The following is a 17,660-nucleotide window of genomic DNA, read 5'->3' as shown; positions in this document are numbered from 1 at the left end:
GCGCGCACGCTGCAAACGTCAAGACGAGACGAAACGAGGCAGAAGCCAGCGCGCCCCGCCCCCCTGTGTGTTAGCATCATGGATGAAGGTGTAGAAAAATCTGCCAGGTATGATTTAAACAGTAGGCAGCTGCTGGAAACGGGAGTCCAGGGACTCTGCGTCAAGATTTAACGTCTAACTAGATGACCAAAAAAGGTAAGATCTAAAAAAAATAATCGGCACGGTGTTGTTACGCTAGTGATGGACGTCTGGTTTCAAATGATCGTTAAATGTGATGCTTTCGCCTAATAAAACATCTATTATCGATACTTTCCCGGGACATTTCTGCATACAAACAGCGTCAATTCATATTTTTACTACTCTGCCGTTTCTCTTCGATGATGTAATGCGACAAAAGATATAATAATATATGTGATGTGAGTGAGATATTTTCACATTAGCAGCCATTAACGTCGGCATCAGTGATATATTCACAGTATTTCATTAAACAGAATTCGCTCAAAAGGATTATTATGGACAAATAACTAAAGTAATCATTAATGTAATGGTATAAATGACGTTTTATTGTTATTATTATCATTGCTGTTGTAGAAAAAGTGAGCCTGGTTTAAACAAATTATGCAAAAAACAAATAAACACATTAATAATAAGAATAAATAAAAATAATAAAAGAAATGTATTATTATTTATTGATTTTTTATAATAATAATAATATATTATTATTATTAGCGATTATTACTTAAAAATACTTTTGGTTCTGTTTAAATAAATATTTGATTTTGTAGTGAGATAATTTTGATAATCACCATGTTTTTTTACAACAATTGTTTTTAATAACAATTCTATGGAACTTTGTTTCTGCCACAATTCTTTTTAGGTGTCCAGAAAACTTCAGGTTATTGCTTCAAAACTTATGCTTGTTGTCTTGACATTTTGACTTACTCACAAGTAACTTAAGTTTCAAATAAATTTGACGTTATTATTTTATCCAGTGTTTAGCATTTGGTCCAAGAGTTTCTTTCCAAAAGGTTCATTAATATTTCATTATTTTTATTATAACTGTAATCTTTTTTTTTTACCTGATCTGTTCCTTCAGCCTTTTTGCATTCAGTCCACTTGTTCGATACATTTCGATTATATTGATTTAACATGTTTGCATTAAACAGGTGTACTGTGTTAATCTGAGGCTTGTTTTAATTGTGGTGGAGGAGGTGGAGAACTGCTGTGAACCTGAAGATGAGGCGTCTGTCAAGAAAGAAAGCGCTGAGCCTGGTGAAGGAGCTGGACGCCTTCCCCAAAGTGTCAGAGAGCTACGTGGAGACATCGGCGTCAGGAGGAACAGGTGAGATGTCCCTGCGAGGACAAGACAGCAGGAGCAGCAAAAGGGAGGAGTAACACTCTCTGCTCATCTGTCTCCTCCACAGTGTCACTTTTAGCGTTTAGTGCCATGGCACTTCTGGCTGTCTTAGAGTTCTTTGTTTATCGAGAGACTTGGATGAAGTATGAATATTCGGTCGACAAGGATTTTTCCAGGTGAGATGTTATTACTAGGTTATTAAATGTTAATTAATTGTGACTTCAGTCTGTTTTTCTTTTTTACAGTATGATGTCACGGTAATCTTTTTATCCTGATTTCAGTAAATTGAGAATAAACATTGACATAACAGTCGCCATGAAATGCCAGCGTGAGTATCTCACCTTGTTTGCCGTTGTCAATGTGGAGAAGTTGCTACCTGAAGCGCTTACATCACATTAGCGCACATATTTCATCTCTGATTGTAGATGTGGGAGCAGATATTCTGGACCTGGCTGAAACCATGATCACATCTAATGGCCTGCAGTATGAACCTGTGAGTCAAGCATGTGTCTGAAAAACCTTAAGGTCATTTCTGAGGTGTCGCTTCTGTAAAGCAAACGCTCCTGTTTGTGTCTTTGAGCAGGTTATTTTTGAGCTGACCCCGCAACAAAGACTGTGGCAAAGGTAAGGTTTTGTGCAGTTGCGCAGTAAGTTTGAAAAAATACAAAATTCTGGTAATGCCTAAAATTTGGTTATCAAGTTATAAGAGATTTCTTGTTGTTTGAAAGCTTTTAAACTTGTTTAGCTAGTTCTGCAGTCTGTTTGTTTTCCAGGACGCTGCTTCTCATACAGAACAGGCTGAGAGAGGAGCACGCTCTGCAGGAAGTCCTTTACAAAACTCTCCTGAAAGGAGCTCCTACTGCTCTGCCACCACGGTCAGTCTCCTATGGGAAATAGTTTTTAATAATCACGTCTCCATTCATTTTACAAAAAGGCAAACACATAAGTGCCCACTGGATTTAGAGTGATGGATTTAGAGTCTGTTATAATAAAATGATGTGCTCAAACATTATGTGCATAGGGAGGATGCCTCCATGGAGCCCCTCAATGCCTGCAGGATACATGGACACGTTTACGTCAACAAGGTAGCAGGAAACCTGCACATCACTGTTGGAAAGTAAGAACCTCTGTAGCGTAATAAGCATGAGACAAACATTTCTGATGCTGGAGACTAATAGTGATTCTTGATCTTTTTAAGGCCCATTCACCATCCTCAGGGCCATGCACACATTGCAGCTTTTGTGAGCCACGAGAGTAAGTTAAAATCTGGTTTTCTAATAACACTTCTAATTACACACTTTTATAATCTACAAGCAGACCAGGGAACATTATCTGTCACCATAATCGGTGCTCCCCTCAGCTCTCCCTTTTTCTGCATTCAGCAATAAATACTGAGGAAGGCCGTGGCATTTAAACAATGTTTAGACGGTACTAAGGGACTCAAAGCGTGCCAAGAAAATATCCCATTACATTACCAACAGCAGCCTGATTTGATAAAAGGCAGTGTGGATCCATGCTTTCATGTTGTTTGTGCCAAACTGTGAGCTGAATATTGCAGCAGAAATTGAAATTCCAGGTCTGGTGAGCCTGTGTGAGTCGTAGCCTTAGTTTCCAGTTGACAGGAAGTGGCACCTGATGTGGTCTTTTGCTGCTGTAGCCCATCTGCTTTATGATTTAACATGTTGCACATTCAGAGATCCTCTTCTGCAGTTTTTGGTTGTAACGTGGGGTTATTTGTGCTCTAGTCATTTCCTTCTGAGAACTGGCTCAAACTACTTATTTTCTAGTTTTGGGAACATTCTTGAGATGGTTGTGTGGGAAAACCCGAGTCGATCGGCAGGTTCTGGAATACTCAGATCAACTTAAATCACATTTCTTCCATATTCTGATTTGAACATCAGCAGGTCATCTTGAGCGTGTCTACATGCTCCCATGTGATTGGCTGTTTAGATATTTGCATTTACAAACAGTTGAACAGCTGTACCTCAAAAAGTGGCTGTGAGTGTATTAAGCATTGTTCTTACACATTTAATAGGGAATAATTTAACAAAAACCCCTGAAAACATTAAAGATGTCAAATATGTGAGCCAGATTTAATGGCATTGGAGATAAAAAGTGTTTTTCTGTTACTAAAAGAGACCAAAGTTGGCCAGATGAGAGCCTTAGGAAATCGAGCTTATAAGGTCCTGCTACTAGTTAGAATGATTGTCCACAGCCTTGATTGAATCTGAGGGTTCTCTCATCTTTGCATTACAGCGTACAATTTCTCCCATCGAATCGACCATTTATCTTTTGGGGAGGAGTTACCAGGCGTCATCAATCCTCTGGACGGCACAGAGAAAATCACATATAACAGTAAGTCACATGATTTCAGAGGATAAAACATGCAGGAAACATTTGAAAAGGATTTTCCATTGAATGAATGAGTGCATTTTTTTTTCATAAAACCCTCAATTATTGTTTCCTGTGTGCTTGCATCCCAGATAACCAGATGTTTCAGTACTTCATTACAGTGGTGCCCACGAAACTGAACACATACAAGATATCCGCAGACACACACCAGTTCTCTGTGACTGAGCGAGTGAGTAGCTGCTAAGCGCAGAGCTTTAAACACAGCCCAATGTTGTGACAGCAAGTAGACTAACCACCACAATGTCTGCTGCCAAGGAACGGGTGATAAACCACGCCGCGGGCAGTCACGGTGTTTCCGGCATCTTCGTCAAGTACGACACCAGCTCTCTGATGGTGACGGTCAGCGAGCAGCATATGCCGCTCTGGCAATTCCTGGTGCGACTGTGTGGTATAATCGGGGGCATATTCTCCACCACAGGCGAGTGGGCATATTTAATTGTTTAGAGCAAAACAATTAAATATGGTTCTAGCTTTGAATTCATGCAGTTATTTTATTCTTTTTTTTTTTTTTTTACTGTGCTCTTCTACCTTTTAAGGGATGCTTCACGGGCTCGTTAGCTTCTGTTTTGATGTCATCTGCTGCCGCTTCAAACTGGGACTCTACAGGCCCGGAGAGGTGCTAAACCAGGACGCACAGCTGCACCAGATGAATAATCTGAACCACCACCATACTCCTCTGCTGGCTGACAATCCCCCTCGGTAGTAGACGCCGATTCCTCGGCCTGCACGGGTGACCCGACAAATAATGATCACAGTTGCTGCTTTCTCATCAGAAACTTGAGTTCGGATTTTCAGATATTTGTTTATTTATTAGAGTTTATAAAGGTTTTTCCATTGCCAGCATTACCGTACTGTATATCACAATGTTTTTCTTCCAAATGACCAAAAACATAAAAAAAAATAGTAGAGTTAGCACTAACTATTGCACTGTAGGAGAATGTGTACCCTGTGACTCTGGTCACATTTGATAACGGTGATGCTGACAGTTATGTTAAAGTTTAAATTCCCAGGAGGTCATTAGCACCGCTGGTTTGTTTCACAGCATTAAAGTGTAAAAAAAAAAAAGAAAAGAAAAAAAGAAGCCCAAAACAAATAAAAGTTGATTCCTAAATGAAATAACATGCAGATGGTTTTTAAACAGGTAAACCATGAAATGATGGCAGTCAGGTTCAAGAAGGATGACTGAGCAAGTGTCATGTTGCCTATTAAGCAATCCTCTATAAGGAAGACTTATTTATTTTATTTGACTTATTTCAATAAGTCAAGAATGTCTTTAGCAGGTCTACCACATGACATGAGTCTTTATTTAACAAAAATTGAGCCAATGTGTCACTAAATAGGCCCTTACTGCTTCCAGGAGCTGCTAATCAAACCTGCTTGATTAACTGATCATCAGCCAGCTGGCTTGGTCAGAACTGAAGTGGTTCCAGGAAAAATATATCTTTCGATTTTCATTTTCTCCTCTGTAACCATGAACGAGTGAGCTGGAAGGCGAGCATGAAAGACTGCAGCACATGTGCACCTTTACTCTTCGAGTTTATTTCAGTTTTGCCAAGCAGACTTGAAAGTGTTGTCAGAGCAGGGAATACAGGCAGTCGGACGTTTTGCAAATGACACCAGAAGAAACATGAAGTCATTGATTAAGTGATGCCGTTTGTTACATACAGTAACAGTAGCTCCAGTCTGGGGTTTTATGGCACCAACAGTGCTCTGCGTTTGAAAAAAAAAAGAAAAAAAGAAAGAAGACAAGACAGACACACAGAAGAGCAAAACTCCATACTGACAACATCATTAATATAGCCCTGTAGCTCTTTGAGAACAATCTGATGCAACTGCTTCATCGTGCAGGCCTTGTACGACGTTTCGGGTCTGAAATTAAGAGGACGGTTATCATGATTTCACCAGACATGGGCTTTGCATAAACATTTAGTTTTGTCCCTTTTTCTCCCATAAAGACTCATCACTGTTAAGTATTTTTAATTCTGTCAAGAGTAATGCCTTGCAACATATACCATACTGTACACAGCTGTCTCATTCTTTCAGTAAAAATCATACCAGCCGGTCACACTTTTGGTACACTCTGTGGGAAGCTCTGAAGACACTCAACCAAAATAAATCAACAGTCAAATAAAAGTTTTTGGTAATCTATAAGAATAATATGCAAGCATCTATTTACAGATATTCCAAATATGCAGAAAGGATGTAATGCCAGTAGAGTTTTAACGTGTTCCCAGCCCTTTACTTGGGACTTTTTAAATATAAATCTGGACTCATATATCATGGCTCTGTCTTGGTCCAGTTATCTAGTTTTTACTCAATTTAGGAAGAATAATTTGAAACTGGGTCATGAACTTTCACATATATATGCAGATGCAGCTCAACTCTGATTGCTCAGTGCCCTGCCCCTTTAAGACGATGAAGCTGAAGTACTCTGGCATTGGGGATACAATGCCAGCTTAGATTGTAATTTAACCAGTACTTTTAAATTAATTATTCTGCAGAAGCCTCATATTCACACTGTATGTGATTTAAAAGTACCTCACGAGTCTTTAGATATCTTAGTCTGCGTCCAGAAATCAGAAGAGAAAAGAGCCTTAATCTGCACAGGTGTGGGCCTTTTTTTTTTTTTTTTAAACTGCAAGCTGTTGGACATCCCAGTAACTACTTCTTTCCATTTTCTTTGGATCTACTGAAGTTGTAGTGTGTGTGTCTCTTATGCACTAACATAATGTTAAAATCACAGTGGTAAAAATCTTTTTTTAAACAATTTTCCAGCAGTGTTTGAAAAACCAGGGCTCGAGATATAACAACTGTATTTATAGGAACCTCAAAATCGGACATTGTCTTCTGAACAATTTGACCCATTTCCCCAAAATTGTTTGGTTTGGTAAATAAAAGTGCACTCTGTTGTGCAGCAGGCAATAATTTCATCCAGACAGTTTAGATTTTTAGTGGTACCTAATGGGTACTGCCAACTCAAATTTCACTCATGTTTACCACTGTGACAAGGCTGGTGAGGTCTCCTCAGGATTTCAAGTGACCTGACTTTCTATGCAATTAAACTGCCCTCTCCAACCCCACGCTGTAAGGCGTGGCATTCCTCAGGGCTCAGTACAAGGCCCACTTATTTTCTTTCATCTTCCATTGGATCATTTTAAATATGCATTATTAAATGGATCAGTTTGTCGTAGCAGTCCATTTCTCCATTCTGTGAGGTGAGGCATCTCTTATGGCTTTGTATTTAGGGTTTTAGGAAGAATTACTTGAAATTGGGGCATGACTTTTCACTCATATGCAGATGACACTTTACTCTGATCACTAAATCATAATTAATATCTCAGGAGCACTGAAAACATCTCTGGATAAGTTGAATGGGTACCACTGCTCAAATATAACTCATGTTTACCACTCTGACTTGATACTACACCAAACTGCCCTCTCCAACTTCACTTTATAAGGTGAGACATCCCTCAGGGCTCAGTAATAGACCCACTTTTTTCCCTTTTTAACCTCCACTGTGTTGTGCACTTGCAACAAGGGCATGAATTCAGGCTCCTTTGCTGCAAGTAGCTGCAATGGTCTTCAACTTTCATCTCTATACTATGAGGCATTGAACCATTTTAACTGAATCACTCGCTCCTGCTTTGCCTGTGAAATATCTTTCCCTAACGTGCTAACCTTTTGGGGAGTTGTCTTCTTACAAAGTTTGCTTAGAAACTGTTGGGAAACAATGTGCAGTATATACTGGGCTATACAAATAAAGTTCACTCTGATTTACTCTTATTTATAAATTCTACACAGCCAAGGTCTACCACATATAGTCGGACTAGCCTTTGGCGCAGGTATAAAGATGTAAAAGTAGTAAACTTAGTTTCAGTACAAACTGCTGTACAAACAGGCAAAAAAGTGGATGAGCATTCAAACAAGACGCACGGACATCAACATCTGTGGTCATAAATAAGTGACAACTGTAACAATAGGAAAGGTGGCATCTGTATTTGTAGCCATAGGTGACTCATGTAGTTTGAGTTTAGCTTTAATACTATTCTTAATATACTTCAGATCGGTATTAAGATGGAAAACCACCGGTGAGTTTTTTTTGGGGATGTTAAAAAGGCAGTAGATGCACTCATTGCAAAGACATACAGATATCGGAATCACCCGTGTATTGAAGACAAGAACTGGAGATCCCCACAGTAAAAAAACAAAACCGAAAAAAAAAAAAACATGAACTACAATGATCTCATAGAAATTTTCCTCCAACGATGCAGTGCCAGTATTATTCAAGTATGAAAAAAAGTACTTACAAGGCAAGGCGATGTATTGAGATTTAAGAGGGTGGAAAAGAAAATGGAAATCACACGAAAGGCTTATTGTTGCATATATAATTGGCCACTTTGAGACGAAAACAGTAGGTACAAAATGAATGACAACACTTCTTTTTGGACGGGGTTGGAGATTGAAGAGTGCACAAACCGATGACAGATATCCAAACTGAATGCTTAATTCATGGCTAGTAGACCTCATTTTTCCCTTCTTCTTCACATAACTGCCACCCCCACGTGTGCAGAGCCCCGCTTGTCCACATTAAGAAGGATTTAGAGTGTCCACAGTGGATGTTTTCCTCCTGCTGACAGCTAAAGGCGAGGGCTGCTGACTCTGGCTTGAGGTGGTGAGGAAGACTCAAATGGTTAAGGTGCTGGATGCACGGAAGTAGGAGAGGAACTTGAAACAGAGGCTGACCACAAAGTACCAGATGTTTCTGGCCATCTGGGAGCGGGCGATAAACACCCTCCAGATGAAAACGATCAGCAGGGTGTTGAAGGTGTAGCGAATGTTTCTCAGTCTGGAAGAAGACAAGAGGGAAGCAGATTAAAGACTTAACATACAAGTTCTTAAAAAGCTTAAAGATGTAAATGAGATGATAAACAAGGAAGCTTGTGCATAGGTTTTCCTAATTAATTATCACAGTGAAATTCTTCCAAAAATAGAATGATAACTGGTGGGGAAACACATACTTGAATCCTGTACTTTTGAAGGCTTGTTGACTTACTTTCTCAGGTGCTGCCTGGCAGCAGGAATGTCAGACATGTCTTCGTTCAGGACATACTTCTTGGTGCCGATGCAGTAGTTCTCAATGTACTCGGGCCAGTTCAGCTGGCGCACATCAAAGTTAAATGTCTGCAAATAAGATGGCAGAAGTTGAAAATACTGAAAATAGAAACTGAAAATAAAAAAGCTGCTATTTTTGTGACTAAAAGTGCATGTTCACAAGTGTTTTCTGTCTTGAGCTCTGTTGCAGTTGTGGATGATGTGCTCAGCTCATTTACTTATTTACAAGTAGAAATACCATTATGTACTGAGAAGGTCATGGATTCATTTTTGGAGTCAGTGTTATCTATAAAATTTAGGCTCCATGTGCGGCTGCAAAAAGGAGAATTTTTATGGAAGCTTCTTTCTGCAACTAGGTTTTTTTTTTATTTTTTAAATCAATCCATAAAGTCAAAGTTTTGGGTTATTATCTCAAAATGTTTAGGTAATGAGAAGTTCAATTTGTGAGATAATAACTTGAAATTTCAATTAAGCCCCGACTGTTTTTCCCCCTCAGTGGCATAAAAAGGCTTCCATAGAGGTGTTTCACAAACTAAACTTTATTTATACAGTATGCTTCTTTCAAGGTGGTGCTGCTATAAAACTAATAAAGTAAAACATTAATATTAATCCAAGCATAATTAAAAACAAGCATGCAAGTTAAAAACCCATTAAGACAACTTCCCCATCCTCCACAAAAGTAATAAAGTAAAATAAAATTATGAAGACCAAAAAGTTTAAACCAATAAAATAACTAGATGGTGAGGTAAGTTCTGAATAATAATAATAATAATAATAATAATAATATTATTATTATTATTATTAATCAACACCTGCATCTTTATGTGACCCTAAAAGGTGTATTATTGGTCCAAAATTTGCACCACGTACATGGTTAACCCTACCTTCCTGTCCTCAGGGGTTAGCTGGCCCATCAGCATGCTCATGTTCTCAGAGTTCCACTCCCAGTCCTGGCTGCTGAAATACTCCAGCAGGCTGATGGCCTTGTGGAGGCGATTGAAGATGCGCATCATCCTACAAAGACGGAGGAGGTGCAGATTACAACAGGCACAAATTGATTTCTCTTTAGGCTAAAAGTGGGATTAGAAGGAAGCTGGTCTTACTGCGGCTTCTGCCCGGAGAGGCGCAGGAAGAGGTCGTAGATGAAAGCGGGGAACTTGTGGCTGACCAGGATCCAGTACTGGTTTATCAGGTAGTTGGAGGTGATGTTGGCGTTGGGTCTTCGGAAAGCCTGCTCCAAGGGGTTTCTCTTAAAGGAGGACATCACGTGGTGCTCTGCAAATTGAGATAATTGAGGAGGATTAGTCTCAGTGCCGTATTCACCTCTGAGCAGGAAACAAAAACAGCAGGAAACTGGTTACATTAATGAACGTTTATGCACCACCAGGAAGTGACCAGAGTTTCTTTAAAAAAAAAAAAAAATTATTAATATAATGGTGACAGAAACCCAAGGCCCCTTGATTTGTGGTGGCGATCTGAATATTCGCCTGCGGCCGGATTTAGATAGCTCTAATAGAAGAATGCCGGAATCAAGTACTTTGTATAAAAGAGTCTCTGCGCTTTTTGAAGAGGTAGGACGTAAGACGTATGGAGAAATCGTTTCCCTACATGGAGAGATTATTCTCATTACTCAGCTCCACATTCCCTTTACATGACGTTTGGAAAAGATAGGGATAAAATCCAATCATGTGAGATGGGTACAATAGACATAAGTGACCATGAACCACTGTATCTGACAATTGATTTAAACGTATACCCCAAAACATCAACTTGAAACTTGAACTCATCTTTGCTTAAAGATGTAACATTTAAGAAAGAAGTAATGAAAGAACTCAAAGATTACCTTGAAATAAATGATAACGGAGAAGTGTCACCTCCAATACTATGGGATGCATTAAAAGCTAAGAGGGGAGATCATAGCATTCGCCTCTTTTCAGAAAAAAGCAGACACAGGACGATATACGCAGAACTCTTCACGTAATAAATCAGATACAAACATCTAAAAGTAAAGCCATGCTTATGAATATCGATGCGGAAAAAGCTTTTGACTCTGTAAATTGGGACTTTCTTTACAAAGTCTTGACCAAATTTGGCTTACATAATAGAATTATTGATACGGTGAAGGCATTATATACTAACCCTACTGCAAGAACTTTTATTCGCATTATACTTAGAACCTCTGGCACAATCAATCAGACAAAACAAAGACATCAAGGGAATAAACATTAAAGAACAGGAACATAAGCTTGCTTGCTATGCAGATGACATATTAATATACCTAGAACAGCCCACAAGCTCCCTACCTGAACTAATGAATCTATGCCAAAAATTTGGGAAACTTTCTGGGTATAAAATTAATATGACCAAAACTCAAATACTTAACTATAACTATAGCCCCCCAGCTCACTTGGTTGCTCAATAGAGTTGTCATACCTAAAGACTTAACTAAATTATTTGAGGAGAATTTTGGTTCCCTGCAAAAGAGAATAGTAGATGATATCAAACGATGGGACATGATTCCCTTTCTAACTTTATACTCACGAATTGAATCAAAATGAATATTCTGCCGAGATTACTATATTTATTCCAAACACTACTGGTACAAATTGATCAAAGCCAATTTAACAAACGGGACAAAATTATATGGAGAAGGAAGAGACCAAGGGTTTGTTTTAAAACTTTACAATTACAAAAAAAGACAGGAGGATGGGGCTGCAGTCACTAAAAAAAAATAATAATATTTTCGGGCTGCTCAGTTTAAGACTGTGATTAACTGGTGTGATATAAGCTATAAAGCACATTGGAAAAATATTGAGGAGAGCATGTTTTCTTTTCCAATACAAGCTGTCCTGATGGACTTAAACATTCAAAAATATATAGACAAGGTCTACAACCCTTGGGTGAAATGTAAACTTAATGTATGGAGAAATGTTGTGAGGGAATTTAAATTGGAACAGGACTTGGCTTTATTTAAATGTATGCGTATGACTCTGATTTTGTCCCAAATAAATTGGACTCACGTTTTAAAAGTTGGTCTGCTAAAGGATTACCTACATTCGATAGTCTGATTAAAGATGGGAACTTAATAAGTTTTGATACATTGAAACAAAAATACAATCTGGAAAAGCAGGATTTTTATTGATACTTGCAAATAAGACATTATATAAAGACAACAATCAGAGTGGCGTCGAACACTAATGTAGATTTGATAGCTATGCTTAAAAAGGCATATATTGGCAACGTCAATAAAAAACACTTTTCCTTTTTGTATACATTTCTTACAAATAAGCTTTCTCACTCAACTGAATATGTGAAGATATTATGGGAGAAGGAGGACTCAAATATGGGAACGTGGAATCCACTTCCTCACGAAGATGGAGAGAATTTGGATGGAAAACTATGATAAGGTTCTTATCACCCCTTGCCAAAAGACTCATTATGACAGGAATCCCCCTGTATGTTGGAGAAAATGTGGACACCAACGAGCACACCACGCTCACATAATGTGGGACTGCCCTTTGATCAGGACTTACTGGAAAGACACTCACGAAACACTACAAGAAATTTTCAACTGTACATTCCCTTTTGGAAGGAAAACAATTTTTTTTGGATGTACGCCACAGGAATGGTTTAAAAAAAAGATAAAATGTTTACTAAGTGCCTTGCTAGTTGCAAGTAAAAAATGTATAACAAAGAAATGGCTATTACAAGATGTACCAACTTTATCATTGTGGTGGAAAATAACACTAGAGATTTATAGGATGGAGGAGTTAACAGCATATGTGAATAACAGTAAGTTGGTTTTTGTCGTGCTGGGATAAGTGGGTCCAATACACTAATATACATAAGCGAATTTAATTCTCAAATTTTAAAATCAATAATCTGGCAACTGGTCGCTCCCGATTGTTCAGTGTTTCTCTTTTGTTTGGTATTTTGCAAATTGTGTTAATCAATGCCTGTAACCAGCATCGTAAACTGTAAAACTCAGACAACAAAACAAAAAAGACAGCAGGAAACTTTTGGACTGTGTATTTTAATTCAGTTTCAGGTCAGACTGAGGTTTAAGTAGGAGAGGGTTTATTTCCAGTTTACAGTTGCATGCACTTCTCCAGCATCCTTTACTTTAATGAGCCTACTCATTAAAGAATTGCCAGGAAAAGGGTTCTTAACTCTATTCATTCATCCCTCCCATTTTAATAATTAATTTGTACATTTGTTTCATGAATTATTAGTTTACTTTCTGACTGCTTTTACACTTTGTTTTTAATTTTTGGCAGTCTTGGTCCTCCATATTCGAGCTCTATGGTTCAAATGGAAGCGTGCTTTTCAGAGGTAAACAAAGAAAATAAAAGGTCCTTTGAGGACAGGGTTTTAATACAAGGATCAAGACTTCCAGAAACTCAGCTGGCCTTAATCATGGCATGACCCTGTTTCCTCTGGAGGATATCAGGCAGAAAGTGACCATTCAATGATTTCCCCACTGGGCAGCGTGGGTGGCTCCTCCTCTTCCTCCTCTCAGCATCCAGTGGCGGCCAGCGGCAGGAAGCAGCCATGTGACCACAGACATTACATCACATGGCATGCAAATGAGGCCTTGTAGGGTTTGTTTCCATGACAACAATAATGTAGTGGTTCCAGGGACCGAGATGACCAGATCCGAGGTGACAGCCAGCTGTGGCCTGGCTCCCTGCAGCCTGGTTGGAAGCACCGTGGCAAACACTGAGCTGCTCTCAGAAACCTGGGACACTTGTGATATAAATATTTAAAAAAAACAAACAAAACTGAGCTGCACTAGAGTACTTCTTTTCTTAATGTCATATTTATCTAAAAAAAAAAAAAAATCTGTTTTCTCTGAGGGGATGTCCAGTGTTACTGGGGCTCTTCTGATCCTCTTGTTTTAAATTGGCTTCATTTCTAGCTCTCTTCTGGCCCAGTGAGAGTGCAGAGTCCACACTTCCTCTTTCATAACGCGATGAGTCGCAGTGATCAGACCTAATCCCGCCACGAGCCATCTGGTCACGATTTCCTTGGTGAAGAGAGCGTGCTTGTTAATCTGAGGGTCACTCGACATCCTGCCGGCCGGATATCCACACCCGGAGGGCAACGATGTGAGTTTTTTACTCTTCACATGGAATCCAAGCAGATAGATAATCTTTTTCCTAAATTCTGTGAATTCATTTTGAGACATAGACTTTTAAAATAATCGTTAACAAAAATCAACTAGAAAGTATAAAATAAAACACTTTAATCCGCCTTCAGACACTAAATGTGTTTACTTTTCAAACATATTGCAAACAAGCTTTAAGATTAGCCTGCATCATTCACTCGCCACCAAATCCATCAAAAACTTAATTTTCTGCTTCTTGCCAGCAGGTGGCAGACTCCCTCCTCTTGAAGCCTCCACCACAAACATCACAACTACATCACAGACACATTATGTCACAACACCCGAGTATTGATTTATGACGAACACAGACGACAGTGTTGCGGGATGCCGGCAGGCAGACAAAAACAGCTCTATAAATATCCGCCTGCAGTGACAGGTTTGTGTTACCGCACAGCAAAGAGGGTACCTACCGATCTCTCCCCAGTGAAAAGGGTTGATGCCGCCGGTCGTGCAGTTGTACACCAGGGCCGTTTTAGGTCTGCAAAGTGTGGAAGATGAAGGTCATAATGATGTCTGTAGAAGGCATTTGGTGTATAATTCCAGCTTATCTGTTTGTGTGGTGAAACTGTGCTGATATAAAAGGCTGATCTTATATTTAAAACTGTTATTCACCAGTGTTTTTAACCCTTACAGTGCACATAAAATAAGTACATAAGCCTGGTATTGCACAACATTCCAAATGCCTGTACATTACAAAATTTGAGAGGTTAAGTGTTTTCATCAGCCTCTCTTAGCAGTCTGAAATGGGTGTGGATGCTGCATATTTTCTCTGCACTCTGTTTCCCGTATGGAAAATCTGACCCTCTGAGTTTTGGTAAGACTGCAGCGAAGCAATGAGTCAGACACTCCCTGGGAAAAACATCTGGCACGGCGTGGAAATGACTCACTTGAGTTTACTAGTGTCTTCTTGTTAGTGCCAAAATAAATTTGGTAAGAATCAACAGAAAAATCTTTCAAAATCTGGCATTTAACTGATTTTCCCAGACCATTCTGGATTTTTTGTGACAAGTTCTCAGTGCAATTGTTCTCTTCACATCAGGGCCAGGTTTAGATTTACACTTACAGCTTCTTTTATCACCTCAGGCTGTTATAAAAGTACTGAAGTATTACCGTTACTCTGACGCTCACTAACAAGACACACAGGAAGACCGCGACAACAGGTTTGTGTTGGGCTGCTGGTGGAAATAGCTGCACAAAGAATGTATGCAACTCTATTTTTAGAGTCACTGTTAAAGCATCTATCCAGGTGCTTGTGCCTGAACTATATTTGGTGTTCATAGAGTATTACCCCCACTCATAACAGATGTCTTCTGTCCATGTCACAGTTTACCGAGGCCAAGTAAAACAGAGTAACCTGGGAGATTTACTCTATATACAGACGTACGACATATTCGGACATAAAACTATGCAGAATATCTAGAAAAGGGACAAGAGATTGGGTTTCTGAAGCTTTCTAGCTTCTGCTTTGACTGGCCAAACTTGCCTGAGCAGGCAAGCAGCTATTGTCATATGATCATAACTTTAAGTTTATTTGCTTGTTTTGCCTTTTGTATTGAGCCCAAACATCTGCAGGTTACAGCAGAAATCCCCACAAGTTGGCCGTTGTCCCTATACCTAAAGTGCGCTTGGAAACTACAAGTTTTTAATGGAAAGCCCTCAACGTATGCATTATGGCAAATGGAGGACATTTTAAGTTTAGGGACTGAGTTTTGGGGTTTGTTTACTCACCTGTGTACAGCAGTGTACCAGCCAGCAGCCAGAGTGAGGCTGATGACCACATCCACAGGGATCAGATCTGCCACCGCATCGTTGTTGGCCCTCATGGTGCGCAGGATACCCTTTCCCGCCTTATCACAGGATGACATCATCTTAAAACTCCAAATCTTGCCACTGCAACCAAGAGCTTTGAGATTCAAGGGTAACATGTCTTACTTACAGCTATAAAGACGCCGCTTGGCCCGTTGAAGTTGTCGATCCAACCCTGAGGCATGAAACGGAGAAGAAAAGAAAAACAGCAATGAGACTGAATCAACATTAATTGATTAATTCCAACAGCAGCACACGTGTGGTTGTGTTTCTGTGCGCTAAAGCAGCTGTTCGGGGTTATGTTACTTCCTGCGGTGGGAGAACAGAGAAGCGGGGATTGTCGGCTTCAATTAGAAACCATTAAAAATGGATGAAATCACTGGTAATAGACTGCAACAGTCTCTAATGTGCGGGGCTATGGATTCATTATGTGGGCAGAGCTAAGCCTTATCCTCGCTCTAATAATATGTTCTGGTGCAGATAAGGTGCACAGAAGAAGAGCAGGCCACTGGGGCCAGGGGTGTTTTTAGCGTGGCGATCGGCTGTCGGCTTCACGCCAAGCTGAAGACGGAGATGCAGCTTTTATTTTGCACAGCGTGTTGGGTTAAATGGGACATTTCTAAAAGCACAGACTCCCAGAATGACAGGCGCATACTGGGGTTATAAATGTACACAACACATCGACACAAACACGCTCTGCCCATCCCCCACCCGCCTCACAGCGCCTGCTGGCACGGGCTGCCAAGGCGATTGCAGGGCCAAGCGTGAGTAAGGTCTTTTGAAGAGTTGCTGCCAGGCCGAGTTTAAAACTGCAGGCAGAGCCAGAAGCTACCAACAGTCCCACTGCACAAACACAAGACCTACATTTCCTGGCTCCACATAAACAAGGACTTTCCTGTGTTGGTCTGGTATTTGTTTTCTTTTCATGCTGCATCATCTCTTCAGAGCTAGTCCTTCAGATGAACTCATGTTTTTTAATTGGGAAGAATCTGAATAGGCTGTTAGATTTCTGCTGAACATCTCTTTGAATAATCGATACATTTATGTCATCACGAGTCTAAGGCTTTTTCTGCAGTCATCAGCCTTGAGTGATATATTTATAGCTTTAACGAGGAGTCGCTCAGCAAAAAATATATATATAAAAAATAAAATGAAATGAAAGAATAAGTAAATATCTTATAAAAAATGAATAATTATTGGCAAGTTTAAAGTTTAACTCTTTCCATGCAAAATCACATAATTTCAATTAAATATTTACTGAGAAGCAATCTCGCTCACGCTGATTAGTCTGGTGCAAGTTTTCATATAAAGAAATCCACCAGAGACTGACAGCAATAATGCACTCTTCAGCTTTCATGTTTGGGTCCTTAGCGAAGCGGCCTTCAGTCCACAGCCTCCGATTTACCCTTCTGTCCTTGACGTCCGCCCAAAATCTCCCATCCCAGCAGCTGTTTAGCTTGATGAAAGGTGACTCGGGTGGAAAACGCCGGTCTTTAGCACCGACATTAGCCAATTTGCTTTAATCCAGGGCCACTTAAGATAAAAGCCACAGGAGAGCAGCACTGACCCGGGCAGGATTAGGTTGATCAATATCTTATTTCAATTTGTGTCAGGAGGACACATAATGAGGGGAGGGATTCTAGAAAAACTAGTCCGCGTCATTCATGGGTGTCCAACATGCACCTACAAAGAAACAACCAAGTCAAAAAAGGGGGCACGTTCTGAGCAGAAAATGAGCCAGCGATGAAATAGGAAAGCAAACGACTTGCACTCTGTGAGGATCCAAGCACCACAGCTCTTAATCAC

General features: G+C 39.8%; 2 protein-coding genes across 7 annotated transcripts in view; one reads left to right on the top strand and one right to left on the bottom strand.

The window, feature by feature from the left end:
- Nucleotides 1–7,995, top strand: LOC146689530 (endoplasmic reticulum-Golgi intermediate compartment protein 2-like). Of its 3 annotated transcripts, none has more exons than XM_085436591.1 (13): nucleotides 1–195; nucleotides 1,209–1,342; nucleotides 1,425–1,533; nucleotides 1,639–1,685; nucleotides 1,783–1,850; nucleotides 1,941–1,981; nucleotides 2,131–2,232; nucleotides 2,379–2,474; nucleotides 2,556–2,611; nucleotides 3,614–3,712; nucleotides 3,841–3,938; nucleotides 4,025–4,187; nucleotides 4,376–4,457. In XM_085436591.1, the coding sequence occupies exons 2-13, from the start codon at nucleotides 1,237–1,239 to the stop codon at nucleotides 4,390–4,392; spliced, it is 1,002 nt and encodes a 333-aa protein (XP_085292717.1). In that variant the 5' UTR covers nucleotides 1–195; nucleotides 1,209–1,236; the 3' UTR covers nucleotides 4,393–4,457. The 3 variants fall into 3 exon arrangements, with proteins under 3 accessions (XP_085292717.1, XP_085292715.1, XP_085292716.1); XM_085436589.1 differs by having other exon boundaries at nucleotides 2–195; nucleotides 4,306–7,995; XM_085436590.1 differs by having other exon boundaries at nucleotides 2–195; nucleotides 1,167–1,342; nucleotides 4,306–7,995.
- LOC146689529 (fatty acyl-CoA reductase 1) overlaps nucleotides 5,289–17,660 on the bottom strand; it is a 65,910-nt gene continuing 53,538 nt past the window's right edge. For 3 of the 4 annotated variants that reach the window (XM_085436585.1, XM_085436586.1, XM_085436588.1), the window contains 7 exons: nucleotides 15,985–16,029; nucleotides 15,777–15,895; nucleotides 14,459–14,526; nucleotides 9,985–10,156; nucleotides 9,766–9,895; nucleotides 8,823–8,950; nucleotides 5,289–8,615 (listed from right to left, as the gene is read on the bottom strand). In XM_085436585.1, the coding sequence (XP_085292711.1) occupies nucleotides 8,453–8,615; nucleotides 8,823–8,950; nucleotides 9,766–9,895; nucleotides 9,985–10,156; nucleotides 14,459–14,526; nucleotides 15,777–15,895; nucleotides 15,985–16,029 (825 nt within the window). In that variant the 3' untranslated portion in view covers nucleotides 5,289–8,452. Of the gene's footprint in view, nucleotides 8,616–8,822; nucleotides 8,951–9,751; nucleotides 9,896–9,984; nucleotides 10,157–14,458; nucleotides 14,527–15,776; nucleotides 15,896–15,984; nucleotides 16,030–17,660 lie in introns of those variants that run through there. The other variant, XM_085436587.1, reaches the window with a different exon arrangement.

The sequence above is a fragment of the Copadichromis virginalis genome, linkage group LG17 (genome assembly GCF_057382275.1).
Source record: "Copadichromis virginalis isolate Kocher_CV1m ecotype Utaka linkage group LG17, C_Virginalis_male_GT1.1, whole genome shotgun sequence".
NCBI classification, from domain to species: Eukaryota; Metazoa; Chordata; class Actinopteri; order Cichliformes; family Cichlidae; genus Copadichromis; species Copadichromis virginalis.
The sequence above is the reverse complement of the archived record's forward strand: the minus strand, read 5'-3'. Positions and strand labels throughout refer to the sequence as shown.

What these genes read in the sequence shown, in the direction of transcription:
- LOC146689530 (XM_085436589.1), top strand. Translation starts at nt 1,237, where the DNA reads ATGAGGCGTCTGTCAAGAAAGAAAGCGCTGAGCCTGGTGAAGGAGCTG. An exon ending in ATGGCCTGCAGTATGAACCT is followed by an intron (nt 1,851 to 1,940) that starts GTGAGTCAAGCA and finishes GTCTTTGAGCAG; the next exon opens with GTTATTTTTGAGCTGACCCC. An exon ending in AGCTTTTGTGAGCCACGAGA is followed by an intron (nt 2,612 to 3,613) that starts GTAAGTTAAAAT and finishes TTTGCATTACAG; the next exon opens with CGTACAATTTCTCCCATCGA.